The 19,039-nt window shown below is 39.0% G+C and overlaps 1 protein-coding gene across 1 annotated transcript; it reads left to right on the top strand.

The window, feature by feature from the left end:
- Nucleotides 1–1,196: 1,196 nt before the first annotated feature.
- LOC105439649 lies at nt 1,197–7,501 on the top strand. The gene is made up of 5 exons (XM_011668867.2): nt 1,197–1,360; nt 3,276–3,437; nt 4,881–5,039; nt 6,178–6,275; nt 7,416–7,501. The coding sequence occupies exons 1-5, from the start codon at nt 1,271–1,273 to the stop codon at nt 7,453–7,455; spliced, it is 549 nt and encodes a 182-aa protein (XP_011667169.2). The 5' UTR covers nt 1,197–1,270; the 3' UTR covers nt 7,456–7,501.
- The last annotated feature ends 11,538 nt before the right edge of the window (nt 7,502–19,039 follow it).

The raw sequence follows: 19,039 nt of genomic DNA, 5'->3' as shown, positions 1-19,039 counted from the left end.
GTTGTAATTGTCAGTCATCCTGTTTTTTACACATGTTCCGTCAACCCTGAGCTATCCAAATTCTTAACTTTATCCCTGCAACAAAAAGTATACCTATCACTTAATCTAAGCTCAAACTTATTTCCAGCCCATATCCAAATCCTATACATTTGACTAAATACAGTGCGTCCCAGAAAAAACGAAACCGAGAAGTATCGATGTTTTATCATAACTTAATCACAACCATAATTAATGAATGATACATATTTGGAAAGCTTAGAGTCTCTTCTTTCAGTTGATGCTACTCCGATGATGCATATTTCACGCATGATTGATTAAAAGCAATTTGAAGGAAGGAAACCAAAAAAGACATTGGGCGGGCGGTACCTGAATTTCGAAGAAAAATTCACATTTCTAGAAAGTTGAGTTTCTGCCCTTTCATATGACACCTCAATCAGGAAAAATGAGCGAGGAATAACAAAGTTCTGTTTGTTCAAAGTAGCCCTTACATTTTCATAATTTTAACAAACGAATTCGTTTTCACTGGGTGCCTGCCGTAGCAAAAAGCAGATTTGACAAAAGACTTAACTCCGTTTCGTTGACAATCAGCCATGCATGAAGACTCTCGTCTACGGCTGATTGTCAACGAAACGGAGTTAAGTCTTTTGTTAATTTCGTTTATTGATACGACAGGCAGCCAGTGAAAACGAATTCGTTTAATAAAATTAGGGAAATGCAAGCACTACTTTAAACAAACAGAACTTTGTCATTCCTCGCTCATTTTTCCTGATTGAGGTGTCATATGAAAGGGCAGAAACTCAACTTTCTAGAAATGTGAATTTTTCTTCGAAATTCAGATACCGCCCGCCAAATGTATTTTTGGTTTCCTTCCTTCAAATTGCTTTTAATCACTCATGCGTGAAATATGCATCATCTGAGTAGCATCACATGAAAGAGGAGACTCTAAGCTTTCCAAATATGTATCATTCATTAATTATAGTTGTGATTAAGTTATGATAGAACATCGATACTTCTTGGTTTCGTTTTTTCTGGGACGCACTGTATAGCCCAGAGCATTTGTCACCATGAGCATAAAGCCATGTATACACATACATGTATATTGGAGAACCCAGTTATATTTGCAGTCATTCACGAAATACATGTACTCTGGTATTAAATGTACTTGTATGGATCACTGTTTGTATACATGTAGGTCCAAACTCTCAAGCTATTGAGTGTTGAGTGTCCAACATCCGCCTCTTCAATTAACCTAGCAGAAGCGTTTTGTTCCATGCCTAACCTGACTAAACTGAAACTAGAGAGTAGCAATTTCCAGGAGGAGTTCTATTCTACACTGAATGCAAAGGCGCCGACCTTACAGGTATGTATGTATGTTTTTACTCTATATCCATGCCATGATGAATTCATGTACACATGTTGCAGTGGAAATGAGTTTAAGGAGTTCTGATATTTTAGTAATACCAGTAGTCAATATATTTTCAATGTGTGTAATGTTTTGTATGAAAATATATAAAAATCTTAGGAGACAAAGAAACCTCATTTATGAAGAGGGTCTTTCATATGCAGTGTATGATACTGAATTTATATAGCTTTAGTTGAAAATATAATGCTCTGCAACAAAAGAAAAAGAAAAAAAAAAATCATTTTTAAAGGTTTACCTCCGGAAAGGTATTTCTTTTTTTGATGAAGACCAACTGAAGGTCTTCAAGTAAGCATTTTTGGGAGAAAAAAAGTGTTGTGTTGCTACTAAATGCAGAAATACAATTTCATTATAAACGGATTACTAAAACGCTCTAAAGACTAGTAGATACAAATATTTGTTGTTTTGTAAATTTTGTATTTTTAAGTTCAGAGCATTCTTAAGGTTGGAATCGTGTCACCATGGGTCTGAAAGCAGTATCAAAGTATACTTCAGATGCCATACTCACTAAACAAGAATGGAGATCTAGATCACAGTGTTTTTATTTTGAGCACAACTCCATGTACTCACTCTACATACTCTACATACACATTCATGTTTAATGCATACTTTTAGTCATGAATGTATTATATTGTCATAATGCTTTTCTGCTCTCACTTAAATAATCTTCATAATAGTTTGTGCAATATTTTCTCTTCAATTCTTCATCTCTCTTTATTCCTTTCCTACTCTCCTGCCCCCTTCTTCCCTTCTCTATCTCCCTCTCGCGTGTGTGTGTATGGGTGTTTGTTTTTTCACATGATTTTGTATTACATAGCACCGGTAGGTGTTCATTGGATACACTGAGGCGCTGCCTCGACCAGGTCAAGTGGGCTTAGTCTGCTGAGCCCATTGTTCTGCCTGTGCGGTGTAATGTAATAGCCGGTGAATGCTGACGGGTGCAATGGTTTAGTTTGTTTTAGCTTACTAGTATTATCTGGATTTTGCCATTCATTTTTACTTGTTTATTGTACAGGGAACCCCACTTACAAGCTTAAGCTTCTCCCCCTAACCATTTTTTTACTTTGTATGTCCATCATGCGTTGTATATGTCCTTCGAACATTGTTTGTATTTCTGAATGTTGTTTAAAAAATGGTTGAACCAATAAATGAAATGAAATATAGCATTTAGGCAGTGTCAAAAATGTGTCTAAATAATCGACAAAGCGGTAGTTATACTTCTTTGATTATTTATTTCTCCAAACACATCTACCACTCTATTTATTTTAATCAATCTTATGAATCATATACTTTTTTTTTTAAATGGGCATCAACCATGGTTCATGTAGAGGTGTATGTTGTCCAGTGGATAAGTCTCTGCATGGACATTGAACCAAGAGGTATAAGGTTCAATCCCTGCCATATGTAGCACTAATGTTCATATGCAAGACATTTATCTACATTTGCCACACTCAATCTAGGTGTAGTAGTGGCTACCTGGTAGGAGATATTCCTTGAATCCATCACTATGTCATATGTAGTAATTAAATGCACTCTGGCTGTAATTGTCAGTCCTCCTGTTTTTTGAAAAATGCTCCGTGAACTATTTTCTGTGCATACTATCCTGAACTAACCCAATTCTTAACTTTATATCCCTACACCAAAAAGTATACCAATCACTAAACCTCAGCTCAAACTTATTTGCAGCCCGTATCCCAATCCTATACATTTGACTAAATATAGCCGAGAGCTTTAACCTGAGCAAAGCCAAACACAGACATGTATACCTAAGCACCCAGCTTAATTTTAAGTCATTCAGGAAATGACGTGTTCTCTGGTAGTGTACTTGTATGAATCACTGTTTGTATACATGTAGGTCCAAACTCTCGAGCTATGGAATGTTCAGTGTCCAACATCCGCCTCTTCAATTAACCTAGCAGAAGCTTTGTGTTCCATGCCAAACCTGACTCACCTGACACTAAGTGGAAAGGAGTTCAAGAAGGAGTTCTTTGCTACACTGAATGCGAAAGCCTTACATGTATGTATGTGTGTTTGTACTCTACAGTGCATATCAAAAAAAGTTTTACCAAATTTAGGAGCTTCATATAAAAAGTTATAATCGTTGTGGTCATGCAATGTATGTCATGATAAAGAGAAACTCATATCCTATCCAATGATACCCTATTCATGTAATTCCTAACACAGATGACTGAACGCCAGGGTTTTAACAACAAAATGGTCAAAATCTCCTTGTACCAAGTTTCTATTAAATCAAAGCTTCTGTGTCAAAGCAATGGCCTCGTAACTCTGAGGCCCCAGTATCAAAACCGTGTCGATGTGCTATATTAGTGCCCTTTTGTGGGGCATTAATCCTCATTACTGTCATTTATGACTTACTGGCGTAGGTCCCCTAGTTGATAAGCATAGTAGCATACACATGTTTTAGCAGTCACGCAAAACACACATTGTCAAATTATTGTTCAATAAATCCTGAGAATGTTTACTATTATCTAGATCTATTATTTTTAAATTATTTTTAAAATAATTCCATAAATTGGGGTAAAACAAAAATATTCCAACTTTATGAACGACAGTGTAGTAGAAACAAACAATTTTGTTTGTAAATTTTAAATTTTTAAGTTCAGAGCATTCATAAGGCTGGAATTATGTCATGGGTCTTAAAGCAGTATCAATAATTGAAGTATACTTCAGATTCACAGTGTATTTATTTTGAGCTCAGCTCCATGTACTCTACATACACATTCATGTATAATGCATACTTTTAGGCATGAATGTATTATATCATTCAGGCAGTGTCACAAATGTGTCTAAATAATCGTAAAAGCGGTATTTACTTATTTGATTATCTAATTCTCTATACACAAATACAACTCTATTTATTTAAATCAATCATATGATTAATATACATTCTAAAATAATGGGCATCCACCAAGGTTCATGTAGAGGTTTATGTTGTCCAGTGGATAAGTCTCTGGTCATTGGACCAAGAGGTATGAAGTTCAATTTCCTGCCGTACGTATGTTCGTAGACAAGACATTAATCTACATTTGCTCACTCAACCTAGGTGTAGTATTAAAGTGGCTACCCGCAAGAAGATATTCCTTGAATTCATCACTATGTCGTATGTAGTAATTATATGCACTCCGGCTGTAATTGTCAGTTTTCCTGTATTTTGACACATTCTTCATCATTTTCTGTGCTTACTACCCTGCACTAACCAAATTCTTAACTTTATCTTCGCACAAAAAAGTATACCTATCACTAAACCTAAGCTCAAACCTATTTGCAGCCCATTTCCAAATCCTATATAGGTTGACTAATATTAGCCGAGAGCAATTGTCACCTGAGCATAACCAAACACAGACATGTATACCTAAGCACCCAGTTATATTCTAAGTCATTCAGGAAAAAACGTACTCTGGTAGCGTACTTGTATGATTCATTGTTTGTATACATGTAGGTCCAAACTCTCGAGCTATGGGATGTTCAGTGTCCAACATCCGCCTCTTCAATTAACCTAGCAGAAGCTTTGTGTTCCATGCCAAAGCTGACTGACCTGACACTAGGTGGAATTTTCCAGGAGGAGTTCTTTGCTACACTGAATGCAAAGGCCTTACAGGTATGTACATGTAAGTGTGTTTGTACTCTACAGTGCATATCAAAAAAAGTTTTACCAACTTTGGTAGCTTCATATAAAAAGTTACAATCTTTGTGGTCATGCAATGTATGTCATGATAAAGAGTAACTTATATCCTATCCAATGATACACTATTCATGTAATACCTAACACAGATGACTGAACGCCAGGGTTTTAACAACAAAATGGTCAATATCTCCTTGTACCAAGTTTCTATTCAAGCAAAGCTTGTGTGTCGAGGACCCATTGAGCAATGAAATGAGTTTGAAAATGATTGCAATGTAAATTTAATTTTAAAATTGATTTGTTCATGTGAGTAGCAAATGTGAACAAAAATGTCATTCATTGTGATTCATACCTCAAAAAATAAATCTTAACCCGGTAAATATTATTATAATTTCTCAATCCTTGATTAAGGTAACCCTTCTTGAATTAGTCATTCAAGGTGAACAAAAAGTTATTTTAGGATGCTTTCTTTGTCATGACTTGCTTTGGTATTCATCAGAATCCTCTGGACGGCCATGCATTATGGCGCAAGGCATGGACACACAGAGGATTTTTTTATGTTGGGAAGCGGGGTAAAATGCAATAAATTATTGAAAATTTATTGCACTTTCTTTTTTTATTTTTATTTATGGAAACTGCCCCCTACCCTAGCCCCCGCTGCGTACAGTCATGGTTCAGTGACAAAGCAATGGCCTCGTAACTGTGAGGCCCCAGAATCAAAACCGTGTCGATGTGCTAAATTAGATGGTTGGTTGGTCGGTCGGTGTAAGGGGGTGTCAGCATAAATATTTGTTGAAATATTGACCAGTTCAACATAGCTGTTTTGTTTATGTGCATTTGGTGGGGGAGGGAGGGAGGAGGCCGAGGGGTTTAGCGTAAAGTTTAGTTGAAATATTGACCAGTTCAATATAGCTGTTTTGTATGTGTGTGTATTTGGTAGTGGGGGGGGGGGGCGTACTGGAGGTGTCAGTGTAACAAGGACACTAAGTCTATATGCCAGAAAGAGTACGTACTGACCATGTATATGGTATGAGTATGTCAAGAAGACTGGAATGGAGGAAAATTACATGAATCACTATCACTAATCTTGCTCATATATCAATATTCTTTTCAGGGTTCCTTTCCTCAAATCAGGAACGGAAATTTCAGGTTCAATGGAGATTCCCAAGCGGATATCGATTCATTCCTGCAGTCGCTCACTGACTGTCGATCGTAAGTGAACCAAACATAATGAATTACAAATTAACTTTATTATCCAACTCTCTCCTAGATCCTAATCAAATGATTGGTGAAACGTGATCACATGTGATTCATTTACTGAGAATATCACATGTTTTTCCATGAAAAAGCATGCAGTAGTTTCCAGTACTATTTAATGACCTTTAAGTACACAATATGCAGCAGTGCATGTAGAGTTTATTGTGCTTTATATACTGTGTGTAGATTATTACATGTGTAGCACTGTGCATTGATGCTTGGAGAGGTAAGTGCGCCTATATCTTTGTGTGCACTAAATTAATAATAACAGAAAGCAATCTTTAAATTAAGTCTTTCTACATCAAATAACAAGGATCTAGGATTTGTGTTGAATAAAACAAATGATGCATGTTTTCACGTATTCATTACAGGATCTATCCCCTCTTGTTGAGGTTGTTTATGCACATATCATACTCTGCCTGACGTCTTTGTATGATAGATGCATACAGCATCAACTCGAGTGTGGATAGATCCTATAAGTAACTCATTTTTATATTATCATGCACATTATATCAGTTTTCATGTATTACTTTCTATTAAGCACTTTTGCTTCATTTCCCCTCTCCTCATTTCTCTATGAATGCAAGGCTTCCCAAAAGTTATTATTTTTAAATAGTGAAATTTATGTTAATTATCATAAATTGAAATTTCATGGAATAGACACTAAATATAGGTGTTTGTGCAGATTTATCTCTTTAATTTACATTTACATAGCCCTCTTTGTGTAGAAATTAACCGATGGCTTTTCTTTTTTATCTTTGCTATAATACACAGGAAACACTCTTTCACTAGCATAAAAGATAACATCAATTTCAAGATATCAAGCCTGGGGCCTGTAACATGACAATTATGATAAACAGTATCTCCCTAATGTTGATTGTACATGTAATTCATTCAATCAATCGTGATATTATAATAAATAGCAACTTACCAATAATTTCATGTTACAGATGCTTAGTCAGATACAATAAATTGTAGCAAAACTGAAGATACAACAAATTTTTCCAATTGATTGTCAGTCACTTCATATGTTACAGAGCCCAGATCCTATTCCCCAAACATATATTTTATCTTCTTTCCTCAACATCAATTCAGGGTGAATACTCTTGCACTCACATTGCTGAAGCATGAGTGAAGAATTCGGATATCACAGCCATCAGAATACCTTCAAGAGCCACATCAGTTCAGTGACGATGCTCATGACTTCTCAAACGAGGAGCATGAACTAAGTAGGACATCACAGTCATCAGAATACCTTCAAGAGCCACATCAATCCAGTGAAGATGCTCACCATCTCTCACACGAGGAGCATGAGCTAAGTAGGACATCACAGCCATCAAAACACCTTCAAGAGACACATCATTCCAGGGAGGATGCTTGTGACTTCTCTCACAAGGAGGATGAGCTAAGTTTGACATCACAGCCATCAGAACACCTTCAAGAGCCACATCATTCCAGGAAGGATGCTAGTGACTTCTCAAACGAGGAGCATGAGCTAAGTTCGACATCACAGCCATCAGAATATCTTCAACTGCCACTTCATTCCAGGGAGGATGCTTGTGACTTCTCATACCAGGAGGATGAGCTAAGTTTGACATCACAGCCATCAGAACACCTTCAAGAGCCACATCATTCCAGGAAGGATGCTAGTGACTTCTCGAACGAGGAGCATGAGCTAAGTTCGACATCACAGCCATCAGAATACCTTCAGCCACATCAGTCCAGGGAGAATGCTTGTGACTTCTCACACCAGGAGGATGAGCCATCACTCATGGGTAGTGTACAACCATCCAGATCGCACAGCAGGATAAGGTGCTGCTCTATCATATAGAACTATCTCCAAGACAGCTGTACGACAATTGCTCCTGCAACGATTTTTCCAGCAGGATTAGGTGCTGCTCGATCATATAGAACTATCTCCAAGACAGTTGTACGACACTTGCTCCTACAACAACTTTTCTACTTGGGTTTCCTACACTATCTTCTGAGTTCAGCCTCAGACCTTACACTGTATTTTAAAGGTAAAGTGAAATGATATAACACTAGTAGTGAAACACCACATTTGATGTAATTCAGAGATATGCTGATCACACATTTAGTAAGTCTATATTTTTGGAGGCGGCGCGTATTATACGTCTGCTTATCACCACATAGCAACGTTATATTCATACACAGTAGATATATCCTATTATGTGTACATATTCGTAACCCTGAACATTATTGCCTTAAAGAGATAGTTGAGTTCTGTTGCAGAGGGCGCTACACAAAATAATTTTTTTGTGAGATAATGAAAAACTGAGTGTCAAATTTGAAAGAACATAATATTTAAATGACAAAATCATCTTTGTTTGATCAAAATCGGTTCAGAGACGGCTGAAATATAACGATTTCTAATACACTTGTACTTGTGTACCACCACAAATATTAGATAATTTGAAAAATTTGAAAAATTAAAAAAAAAAAAACGTTGAAAAAAATGAAATAACGCCTTTTACGTCGTAATTCAGTCAATGCCGATGTTGGCTTTTTTGTTAGCATTTTTGTGTTGCTTATATTACCCACAATGAGCCAGCTCATGTATTGTTATTTTCAATTAAATCATTAATTATCAGTCACCATGTTTTTTTTTAAAGTGGAGCTGAATTGGTATGATCGTATTGGCTAAATTTCACACATTTTGGGGTCTAAAATTACCTTCATAGCAATTTTAGGTTCTAAAAGGGCACTATAAATGTCATAGATAATAATAAGAGCAATAACCATGCACTTTTAAGGCATTTGCGGTCTGAAAACAGAACTCAACTATCCCTTTAAATGAAAATAAAGTGACACCCTAACCCTATACATTTCATGAAGTAAAGCCTGGATCATAGGATCAAATGTTTACCTACCATCACAACTTTTGTGACAAGCACTTTTTTTTCCAATCCACAGGGTTCCTTGATTATACAATAGCAAACTTTCATGTTAAAACACACAACATATCTACAATCATGCAGAGTTTCATAGTGACATCACTTGATCGAAAAGCTTATAGACTACCTAAGCAAAAATAAATTATATACCGCTATTGAATTGTTAAATTGTTTTATATGACTGACAATGACTTTAAACATTAACTCAATAAAAAGCATTCAATGAAATAAACACCAAAAGCAATATTTTTCATGATTTCTTTTCTTTTATATTTTTTAAGCAACATATTATTGACATCACTTGGTCAAACTAAAATACAAGAAAAGCTTATACCTGAGCAAAAATCAATCATTCAATTAATAACCGGTACTCTGATAGAGTTGTTCTAGCAATACACTTTGCGGCCGTTTCATTATAACATTTTATAGCTGACATTATATTGTCAAACAACAGTAAATTCTTTTTTTACACTTTTCTTACCACCTGTCACAAGCATCTGGTCAACTAGTAGTGTTACTTGATATTCCAAGATGTAATGCTCGATCCTTAGCAATTAAGAAAAAACTAGCTCTGAAGGATGACTTACTGAAGTTCTTTATTTTTGTGTGCACTTGTTATAGTAAGCTAAAAAAATGAACACAAAGCCAGAATCAGAAATTTGAAATCGGGTCCCTGTTTCATGAAACTTGTTATCAATAACAAGTTGCAATAACTATTGAAAGCTAATGAAATTGTTGCATTTGATTGGCTGAGAGCAAATTTGTCATAGAAATGTGACACTTATTATTGATAACAAGTTTTATGAAACAGGGCCCAGGGTTAATATGAGCTAGTTTGTCTGGAAGTGGGATTCTATTACGAGGGCCCACTTGCTTTAAAAGTTGCAATGTCAAACACAACTCAAAAAGTAAATTCAATTACTAAATATGCGACCCTGATTGGTTGAAAATGTCATTTTGATTCCAACTTTTTATAGAAGAGTCCCCAGAATGCAATATTGACCAGTGACCACGAGGACATTTTGTATTGTTACTGTTTTTTTTATTAAGTATCTACATTACCATGTTGTACTTAATTGTATGCATTCTGTTCAGGTTCACACAAGTTCAGTATACACAGTGGGCCCGAAAGTTTACATGCACCTGGAAGAAACTCATTTTACTCAGATTTTCTCGACTGCACTCATTCCCATCTGGAGTCACTCGTCTCTGAGTGATTTGTGATGTATATACTATATATATTGAACAGAGACCATATTTTTCTATCTTCCTGAAGTGAAAAGTTGGCAGGAATGAGTGAAATTGTGATAATGTGTATATTGGGCCCAACTGTACATGTATGTATATCTACATTACAGGGATTAGTATTCCAGTACTTGATAATGTTTTTTTTTTTCTTTGTCTTCTTTCATTTTAAGTATCAGTAGATGTGTACCAAGCTTTGTGTGCCTCAATGCTTTGTATATACCATAAACAGAGACAACATTTTTCTATCTTCCTGAAATGAATAGTTGACAAGAAAGAGTGTATTGTGATACTGTATATCGGGCCCAACTGTACACGTATGTATATCTACAATTCAAGGATTATTCCAGTACTTAATAGTGTTGTTGTTTTTTCTTCAATGTTAACTATCAGGCCTCTGAGTAGATGTGTGCCAAGTTGTATGTGCCTTATGCTTTGTATATATAAACAGAGACCATATTTGTCTAACTTCCTGAAGTGAAAAGTTGGCAGGAATGAGTGAAATTGTGATAATGTGTATACTGGGCCCAACTGTACATGTACCGGTATGTATATCTACAATTCAGGGATTATTCCGGTACTTGATAATGTTTTTGTTTTTTCTTTGTCTTCTTCCATTTTAACTATCAGTAGATGTGTGCCAAGTTGTATGTGCCTTATGCTTTGTATATACTATAAACAGAGACAAATTTTGTCTATCTTCCTGCAGTGAAAAGTTGGCAGGAGTGAGTGAAATAGACCAGTTCATGGTTAGCACATGTCCTAAATGACCCTGAATATCCACAGATCTTCAAAACATGAAGAGGTCCCACTTTGTACATTTTGAAATAATCACTCCTTCAGCGATGGAGGTGCTACATAAATAGCCTTTGTTTTCCCTTTTCGAAGAATGCTTCCACCTGTGTATCATGGAGTGTACTGCTTGTGCATAATTGAACAACGATTACATAACTTTCATGAGCATGTATCCAGTATTCTGTCTCCGTGTAATTCAGTTTTTTTTCACAATTTGGTCTGCAATGACCTTCTGCTCATGTATATTGGGCCCAACTGTACATGTACCGGTATGTATATCTACAATTCAGGAATTTTTCCAGTACTTGATTATGTTTTTTTTTTTTCTTTGTCTTCTTCCATTTGAACTATCAGTAGATAGATGTGTACCAAGTTTTGTTTGCCTTATGTTTTGTATATAACTGTAAATCTCCTTGTATAAGTCGCATCCCTTTTTGGGGGGCCAAGAATTTTTTTATTTTTGCCGACTCTGTCGGCAGCAAGCCAGGTCAGTGTTAAAAAATCCACGCGGGGAAGGACTTTCATTTATTACTGCGGGGTGCAGTTGAAGGTGCCAATTCGCACTTGTGAACTTAATAATACCTACTATAGACAGAGACAATATTTGTCTTCCTGAAGTGAAAAGTTGGCAGGATTAAGAGAAACTGTGATGATGTATATTGGGCCCAACTGTACATGTATTATATCTGCAATTCAGGGATTATTCCAGTACTTGATAATGTTTTTGTTTTTTCTTCATCTTCTTCCATTTTATCTATCAGTATAGATGTGTACCAAGTTTTGTATGCCTTATGCTGAATGCCTGCATGTATAAACAAAGTGGTCTTGTGATTTGATGTTAGCCTTGATGCTAAGAGCTACTTGTATAGGAGAGAGATATGCATTGAAATCCTGAACTCTGTGACATGTTGAAAATGTCAAAATCACAATTTTGTAATGCAAACTGGCATACCAGTCACAGACACTTCTATCAGTGTATAAATAAATATTCTTTGAAGATACATGATATATAGCAATAAAAGAACGTTTTCAATTTTAAGAAGAGAACCTGATCACTGCAGCCCTTATATTTTGTAAGTTTACAGCCATGTATTTATGATATGCAATGAATACCAAATGAACTGAAATTTCATTACATCTGAAATGTGTCCATATTGTGTACAGAGTATTTGCCAAGATTAAAGTATTTCTTATTATTCTTATTCCGAGTCTGAATTTATGATTTATTTGTAAGGTTTGAATCCAGAGAGAGGGGAAGGTAGAGAAGGGAAGGGAGGCAGTGAAGGGAGGCAGGGAATTATCGAAGGAGATGAGGGTGCATATGAGTGGAGATGGAGGGAGGAAAGAGAGGAAAGAGCATGAGGGAGGAAAGGGAGAAGAGATGGAGGGAGGAAGGGAGACATATGAGGGTGCATGGGAGTGGAGGATAGAGGGAGGAAAGAGAGAAGAGATGAAGGAAGGAGAACATTATGAGGGTGCGTGGAATTGGAGGATAGAGGGAGGAAAGAGAGAAGAGATGAAGGAAGGAGAACATTATGAGGGTGCGTGGGAGTGGAGGATAGAGGGAGGAAAGAGAGAAGAGATGAAGGAAGGAGAACATTATGAGGGTGCGTGGGAGTGGAGGATAGAGGGAGGAAAGAATGCAAGAGAGGAAAGGTAGAATAGATGGATGGAGAAATAATATGAGGGTGCATGGGGTTGGAGGAAATGGAGAAGAGATGGAGGGAGGAAGGGAGATATAGGGTGCAAGGGAGTGGAGGATAGAGGGAGGAAAGGTAGAATAGATGGAGGGAGACATAATATGAGGGTGCATGGGATTGGAGGAAATGGAGAGGAGATGGAGGAAGGAAGGGAGATATAGGGTGCAAGGGAGTGGATGATAAAGGGAGGAAAGGTAGAAGAGATGGAGGGTGCATGAGTGCCGGGGATGGAGGGAGGAAAGAGAGAAAAAAACGCGAGAGAGGAAAGGTAGAAGAGATGGAGGGAGGAAGGGAGTGAAGTATAGAGGGAGAAAAGAACGCGAGAGAGGAAAGGTAAAAGAGATGGAGGGAGGAAGAGAGACATATGAGATTGCATGGGAGTGGAGGATAGAGGGAGGAAAGAGAGGAAAGAATGTAAGGGAGAAGAGATGGAGGGAGGAAGGGAGTGAGGTATAGAGGGAGAAAAGAACGCGAGAGAGGAAAGGTAAAAGAGATGGAGGGAGGAAGGGAGTGAAGTATAGAGGGAGAAAAGAACGCGAGAGAGGAAAGGTAAAAGAGATGGAGGGAGGAAGGGAGACATATGAGATTGCATATGGGAGTGGAGGATAGAGGGAGGAAAGAAAGGAAAGAATGTAAGGGAGAAGAGATGGAGGGAGAAAGGGAGTGGAGTATAGAGGGAGAAAAGAACGCGAGAGAGGAAAGGTAGAAGATCGAGATGGAGGGAGGAAGGGAGACATATGAGATTGCATGGGAGTGGAGGATAGAGGAAGGAAAGAGAGGAAAGAATGTAAGGGAGAAGAGATGGAGAGAGGAAGGGAGTGGAGTATAGAGGGAGAAAAGAACGCGAGAGAGGAAAGGTAAAAGAGATGGAGAGAGGAAGGGAGTGAAGTATAGAGGGAGGAAAGAACGCGAGGGAGGAAAGGTAGAAGAGATGGAGGGAGGAAGGGAGACATATGAGATCGCATGGGAGTGGAGGATAGAGGGAGGAAAGAGAGGAAAGAATGTAAAGGGAGAAGAGATGGAGGGAGGAAGGGAGACATAATTATGAGGGTGCATGGGAGTGGAGGAAATGGAGAGGAGATGGAGGGAGGAAGGGAGATATAGGGTGCAAGGGAGTGGAGGATAGAGGGAGGAAAGGTAGAATAGATGGAGGGAGACATAATATGAGGGTGCATGGGGTTGGAGGAAATGGAGAGGAGATGGAGGAAGGAAGGGAGATATAGGGTGCAAGGGAGTGGATGATAAAGGGAGGAAAGGTAGAAGAGATGGAGGGTGCATGAGTGCCGGGGATGGAGGGAGGAAAGAGAGAAAAAAACGCGAGAGAGGAAAGGTAGAAGAGATGGAGGGAGGAAGGGAGTGAAGTATAGAGGGAGAAAAGAACGCGAGAGAGGAAAGGTAAAAGAGATGGAGGGAGGAAGAGAGACATATGAGATTGCATGGGAGTGGAGGATAGAGGGAGGAAAGAGAGGAAAGAATGTAAGGGAGAAGAGATGGAGGGAGGAAGGGAGTGAGGTATAGAGGGAGAAAAGAACGCGAGAGAGGAAAGGTAAAAGAGATGGAGGGAGGAAGGGAGTGAAGTATAGAGGGAGAAAAGAACGCGAGAGAGGAAAGGTAAAAGAGATGGAGGGAGGAAGGGAGACATATGAGATTGCATATGGGAGTGGAGGATAGAGGGAGGAAAGAAAGGAAAGAATGTAAGGGAGAAGAGATGGAGGGAGAAAGGGAGTGGAGTATAGAGGGAGAAAAGAACGCGAGAGAGGAAAGGTAGAAGATCGAGATGGAGGGAGGAAGGGAGACATATGAGATTGCATGGGAGTGGAGGATAGAGGGAGGAAAGAGAGGAAAGAATGTAAGGGAGAAGAGATGGAGAGAGGAAGGGAGTGGAGTATAGAGGGAGAAAAGAACGCGAGAGAGGAAAGGTAGAAGAGATGGAGGGAGGAAGGGAGACATATGAGATTGCATGGGAGTGGAGGATAGAGGGAGGAAAGAGAGGAAAGAATGTAAGGGAGAAGATATGGAGGAAGGGAGTGAAGTATAGAGGGAGGAAAGAACGCGAGGGAGGAAAGGTAGAAGAGATGGAGGGAGGAAGGGAGACATATGAGATCGCATGGGAGTGGAGGATAGAGGGAGGAAAGAGAGGAAAGAATGTAAAGGGAGAAGAGATGGAGGGAGGAAGGGAGACATAATTATGAGGGTGCATGGGAGTGGAGGAAATGGAGAGGAGATGGAGGGAGGAAGGGAGATATAGGGTGCAAGGGAGTGGAGGATAGAGGGAGGAAAGGTAGAATAGATGGAGGGAGACATAATATGAGGGTGCATGGGGTTGGAGGAAATGGAGAGGAGATGGAGGAAGGAAGGGAGATATAGGGTGCAAGGGAGTGGATGATAAAGGGAGGAAAGGTAGAAGAGATGGAGGGTGCATGAGTGCCGGGATGGAGGGAGGAAAGAGAGAAAAAAACGCGAGAGAGGAAAGGTAGAAGAGATGGAGGGAGGAAGGGAGTGAAGTATAGAGGGAGAAAAGAACGCGAGAGAGGAAAGGTAAAAGAGATGGAGGGAGGAAGAGAGACATATGAGATTGCATGGGAGTGGAGGATAGAGGGAGGAAAGAGAGGAAAGAATGTAAGAGAGAAGAGATGGAGGGAGGAAGGGAGTGAAGTATAGAGGGAGAAAAGAACGCGAGAGAGGAAAGGTAAAAGAGATGGAGGGAGGAAGGGAGTGAAGTATAGAGGGAGAAAAGAACGCGAGAGAGGAAAGGTAAAAGAGATGGAGGGAGGAAGGGAGACATATGAGATTGCATGGGAGTGGAGGATAGAGGGAGGAAAAAAGGAAAGAATGTAAGGGAGAAGAGATGGAGGGAGAAAGGGAGTGGAGTATAGAGGGAGAAAAGAACGCGAGAGAGGAAAGGTAGAAGATCGAGATGGAGGGAGGAAGGGAGACATATGAGATTGCATGGGAGTGGAGGATAGAGGGAGGAAAGAGAGGAAAGAATGTAAGGGAGAAGAGATGGAGAGAGGAAGGGAGTGGAGTATAGAGGGAGAAAAGAACGCGAGAGAGGAAAGGTAGAAGAGATGGAGGGAGGAAGGGAGACATATGAGATTGTATGGGAGTGGAGGATAGAGGGAGGAAAGAGAGGAAAGAATGTAAGGGAATAGATATGGAGGAAGGGAGTGAAGTATAGAGGGAGGAAAGAACGCGAGGGAGGAAAGGTAGAAGAGATGGAGGGAGGAAGGGAGACATATGAGATCGCATGGGAGTGGAGGATAGAGGGAGGAAAGAGAGGAAAGAATGTAAGGGAGAAGAGATGGAGGGAGGAAGGGAGACATAATTATGAGGGTGCATGGGAGTGGAGGATAGAGGGAGGAAGGGAGACATAATTATGAGGGTGCATGGGAGTGGAGGATAGAGGGAGGAAGGGAGACATAATTATGAGGGTGCATGGGAGTGGAGGATAGAGGGAGGAAGGGAGACATAATTATGAGGGTGCATGGGAGTGGAGGATATAGAGGGAGGGAATGAGTGAGATGAGGATGGGAGTGGAGGATGTTTATGGGTAGGGAAATGGTGGGGATGTAGAGATGGATAGCCAAACAGGGAAAGAAACATGAGAAATGGAGCAAGCAAGAGAGAAAGAAGAGAATTTTTGTATGTTAGAGGTTTGGAGAGGGTACATGCAGTGGTAGTGAAGTGGAAGATATGACTTTCCAATTAAGAGCGGGCAGTTTTTATAATGACGTTGAGTGTAATACGCATCACATTTCTGTACCTTTACTCAGAGGTATAAGTAAACGCGCCCAAGATTTAAATTTGTTGCACGAAGTTGCCTTTTATTTACACGTTGACAAATTAGGTTTTTTTATGGGGGTATAGGTTGTTTATTTTTTGTGGCCACCCCTATCTCATTCTATATCACTCTATTTCTTTCTGTGTCTATCTCTCTCCTTCTCTCTCTCTCTCTCTCTCCCTCTCACGTCCTGTTTCACTTAGTGACACACAAAAAGCACAAAAGGACAGGAATATGTATGCCCATAAAACGATTAGGTAATACGAAAATTGGATAAGTTGAATGAGAGTAAATAAACTATTAGACCTACATGCCAGAGTATTAATAGACCTACTTCAAAAAGACAGTGATGAACATATGGCTACCATAAGCAGAATACCAAACAATTTATTTTTGTTTGGCTGTTATAATTAGTATGCAGTGTGTTTCCCGAAATATCTTCAAGGATTACAAAAAAAAAGTACCAAATTCAATTAAGTTTTAAGGGGGGCAGCTAAGTTGTCACAGTTTTAGTTGAATCTCTAGCCCTCCCTAATTTAATTAGGAATTAAGGCATGCATACATAATTCATGAATGAAACACACACTATAATGAAAATAAAAAAGCACTATTTGAATGTTAAACCAGCACGCCGATTCCACTGTTCATTGTTAATCTGGAACAATGCCACAATCGTTTGCAGAAAACTGCAGAAATAGAAATACTCGTTTAGGGTAGAGAAATTTTCAATGATAAATGACATACTGTCTTGTTTACTTGTATAGGGTAGGAAATTAATGTTAAATGACATACTTGTTTAGTTGTTTAGGCTAGGAAGACCTAGGCTTAGAAATACTTGCTTAGGGTGTGAATTTGGGCTTCGGTAAAATACTTGCTTATTATAGGGTACATTTTTGAAAGTTTATTTACACACTGTATTTTTTACAGCACATACAAACGTGATGCACACTTTTAAAGGTTGTCAACGTGTAGCAAGGAAGGAGAGCTCTAGGTATCTCACGATGTCAGCTACAGGGAATGACGGGAACAAAATCAAACACTCAACCACTGTTGTTTGTGTTCCCGGGAAGCTAGTGAATGAACTTTTTTTTCGTCTTAAACCAGCCTGACTACCCAAAAAAGGCTTTTATTTTTCAATTTTGTTGATGATATCGAGTCTCATAATAGCTCAGCATTGAGATCCACGCGAATAATTGGTTGATGATCTAAAACAGGGCTTTCTATAATAATACCAGTTTTCGCCAATCAGAGAACTGGAAAGATCGACGCCCCTTGTAAGCCTTGCAGATCAAAATCCTAATTCAGAGCGCATATTTTGTGCTTATTTCTCAAATCTAAGGCAAAATTTTCTATTATACGAAATACAAGACTTCAAAAATATGAGGGGGGGGGGGGGACATAGTAGGCCTACTTTGTTATTGTGACCACCCTTAAATCATTATTTTTTGTGGGGGCGTATCCCCCTGTTCACCCCCGGCCCCTGTTTGACGCCCATGAGGCCATGCCACACTGACGTGATTATGGTTGACCTTGAACCGTGTTGACAGCTTAACCAGGGACAATAGGGACTTTTAGATTTGCACGAAGACAATGTGGATTGCTACGGTCGACGTCCTTTTAATGCACTGCCTTGAATGGACGTCACACGTATCAGTCCACGCAAATCTAAAAGTCCCTATTGTTGTCATGCACCACCGCACTATTGGCATTCCGTAAATTTTTAAGGGATTCCCCATGACGTAATCAAGCGCACACCCGCCCGAGCGCACCCCCGTCCGCACGCACGCCCGCACGATGTAGGGCGTGGCATTACGGGGTGTAAACCACTGGTGCATTACTATCCTTGCTGTGTATTAAAAGCTGTTTCATTGATTCTCAACATTTTAAACACTACTGTACAAAACTCAACTAATTTTACTCAAAATCGGTACTTTAGTGACGATTAATAACACTTAAATAGCAGTAAAATACAATTTTTTTAACTTTCCGATGTTAAAAAAATAATTAAAAAATTCAAATTGTGAGTGCTCTGTCAAACTTGCCGATCAACCGCATCGGCAAAATTGTGTGCCTCTGTGTGTTATGACTGTCATAATTATTCATGTATTTAAATGCTGCCTATTAACACGTAGTGCAGTGCTAAAGGTCAATACGCATTGACTCTCTATGCTTTGCTGGAGTGGTGTAAACATGCAATCTCAATGTCGCAGTCATTCCGGGCAGTCATTGCGTCGTATTGTCAGCTAATTTCTCACTAATGACGAGGAATCTAATTGATTCCCA

The sequence above is a fragment of the Strongylocentrotus purpuratus genome, unplaced genomic scaffold, assembly GCF_000002235.5.
Source record: "Strongylocentrotus purpuratus isolate Spur 01 unplaced genomic scaffold, Spur_5.0 spur5_scaffold_1, whole genome shotgun sequence".
Classification (NCBI taxonomy): domain Eukaryota; kingdom Metazoa; phylum Echinodermata; class Echinoidea; order Camarodonta; family Strongylocentrotidae; genus Strongylocentrotus; species Strongylocentrotus purpuratus.
This window is presented reverse-complemented; position numbering and strand designations above follow the sequence as displayed.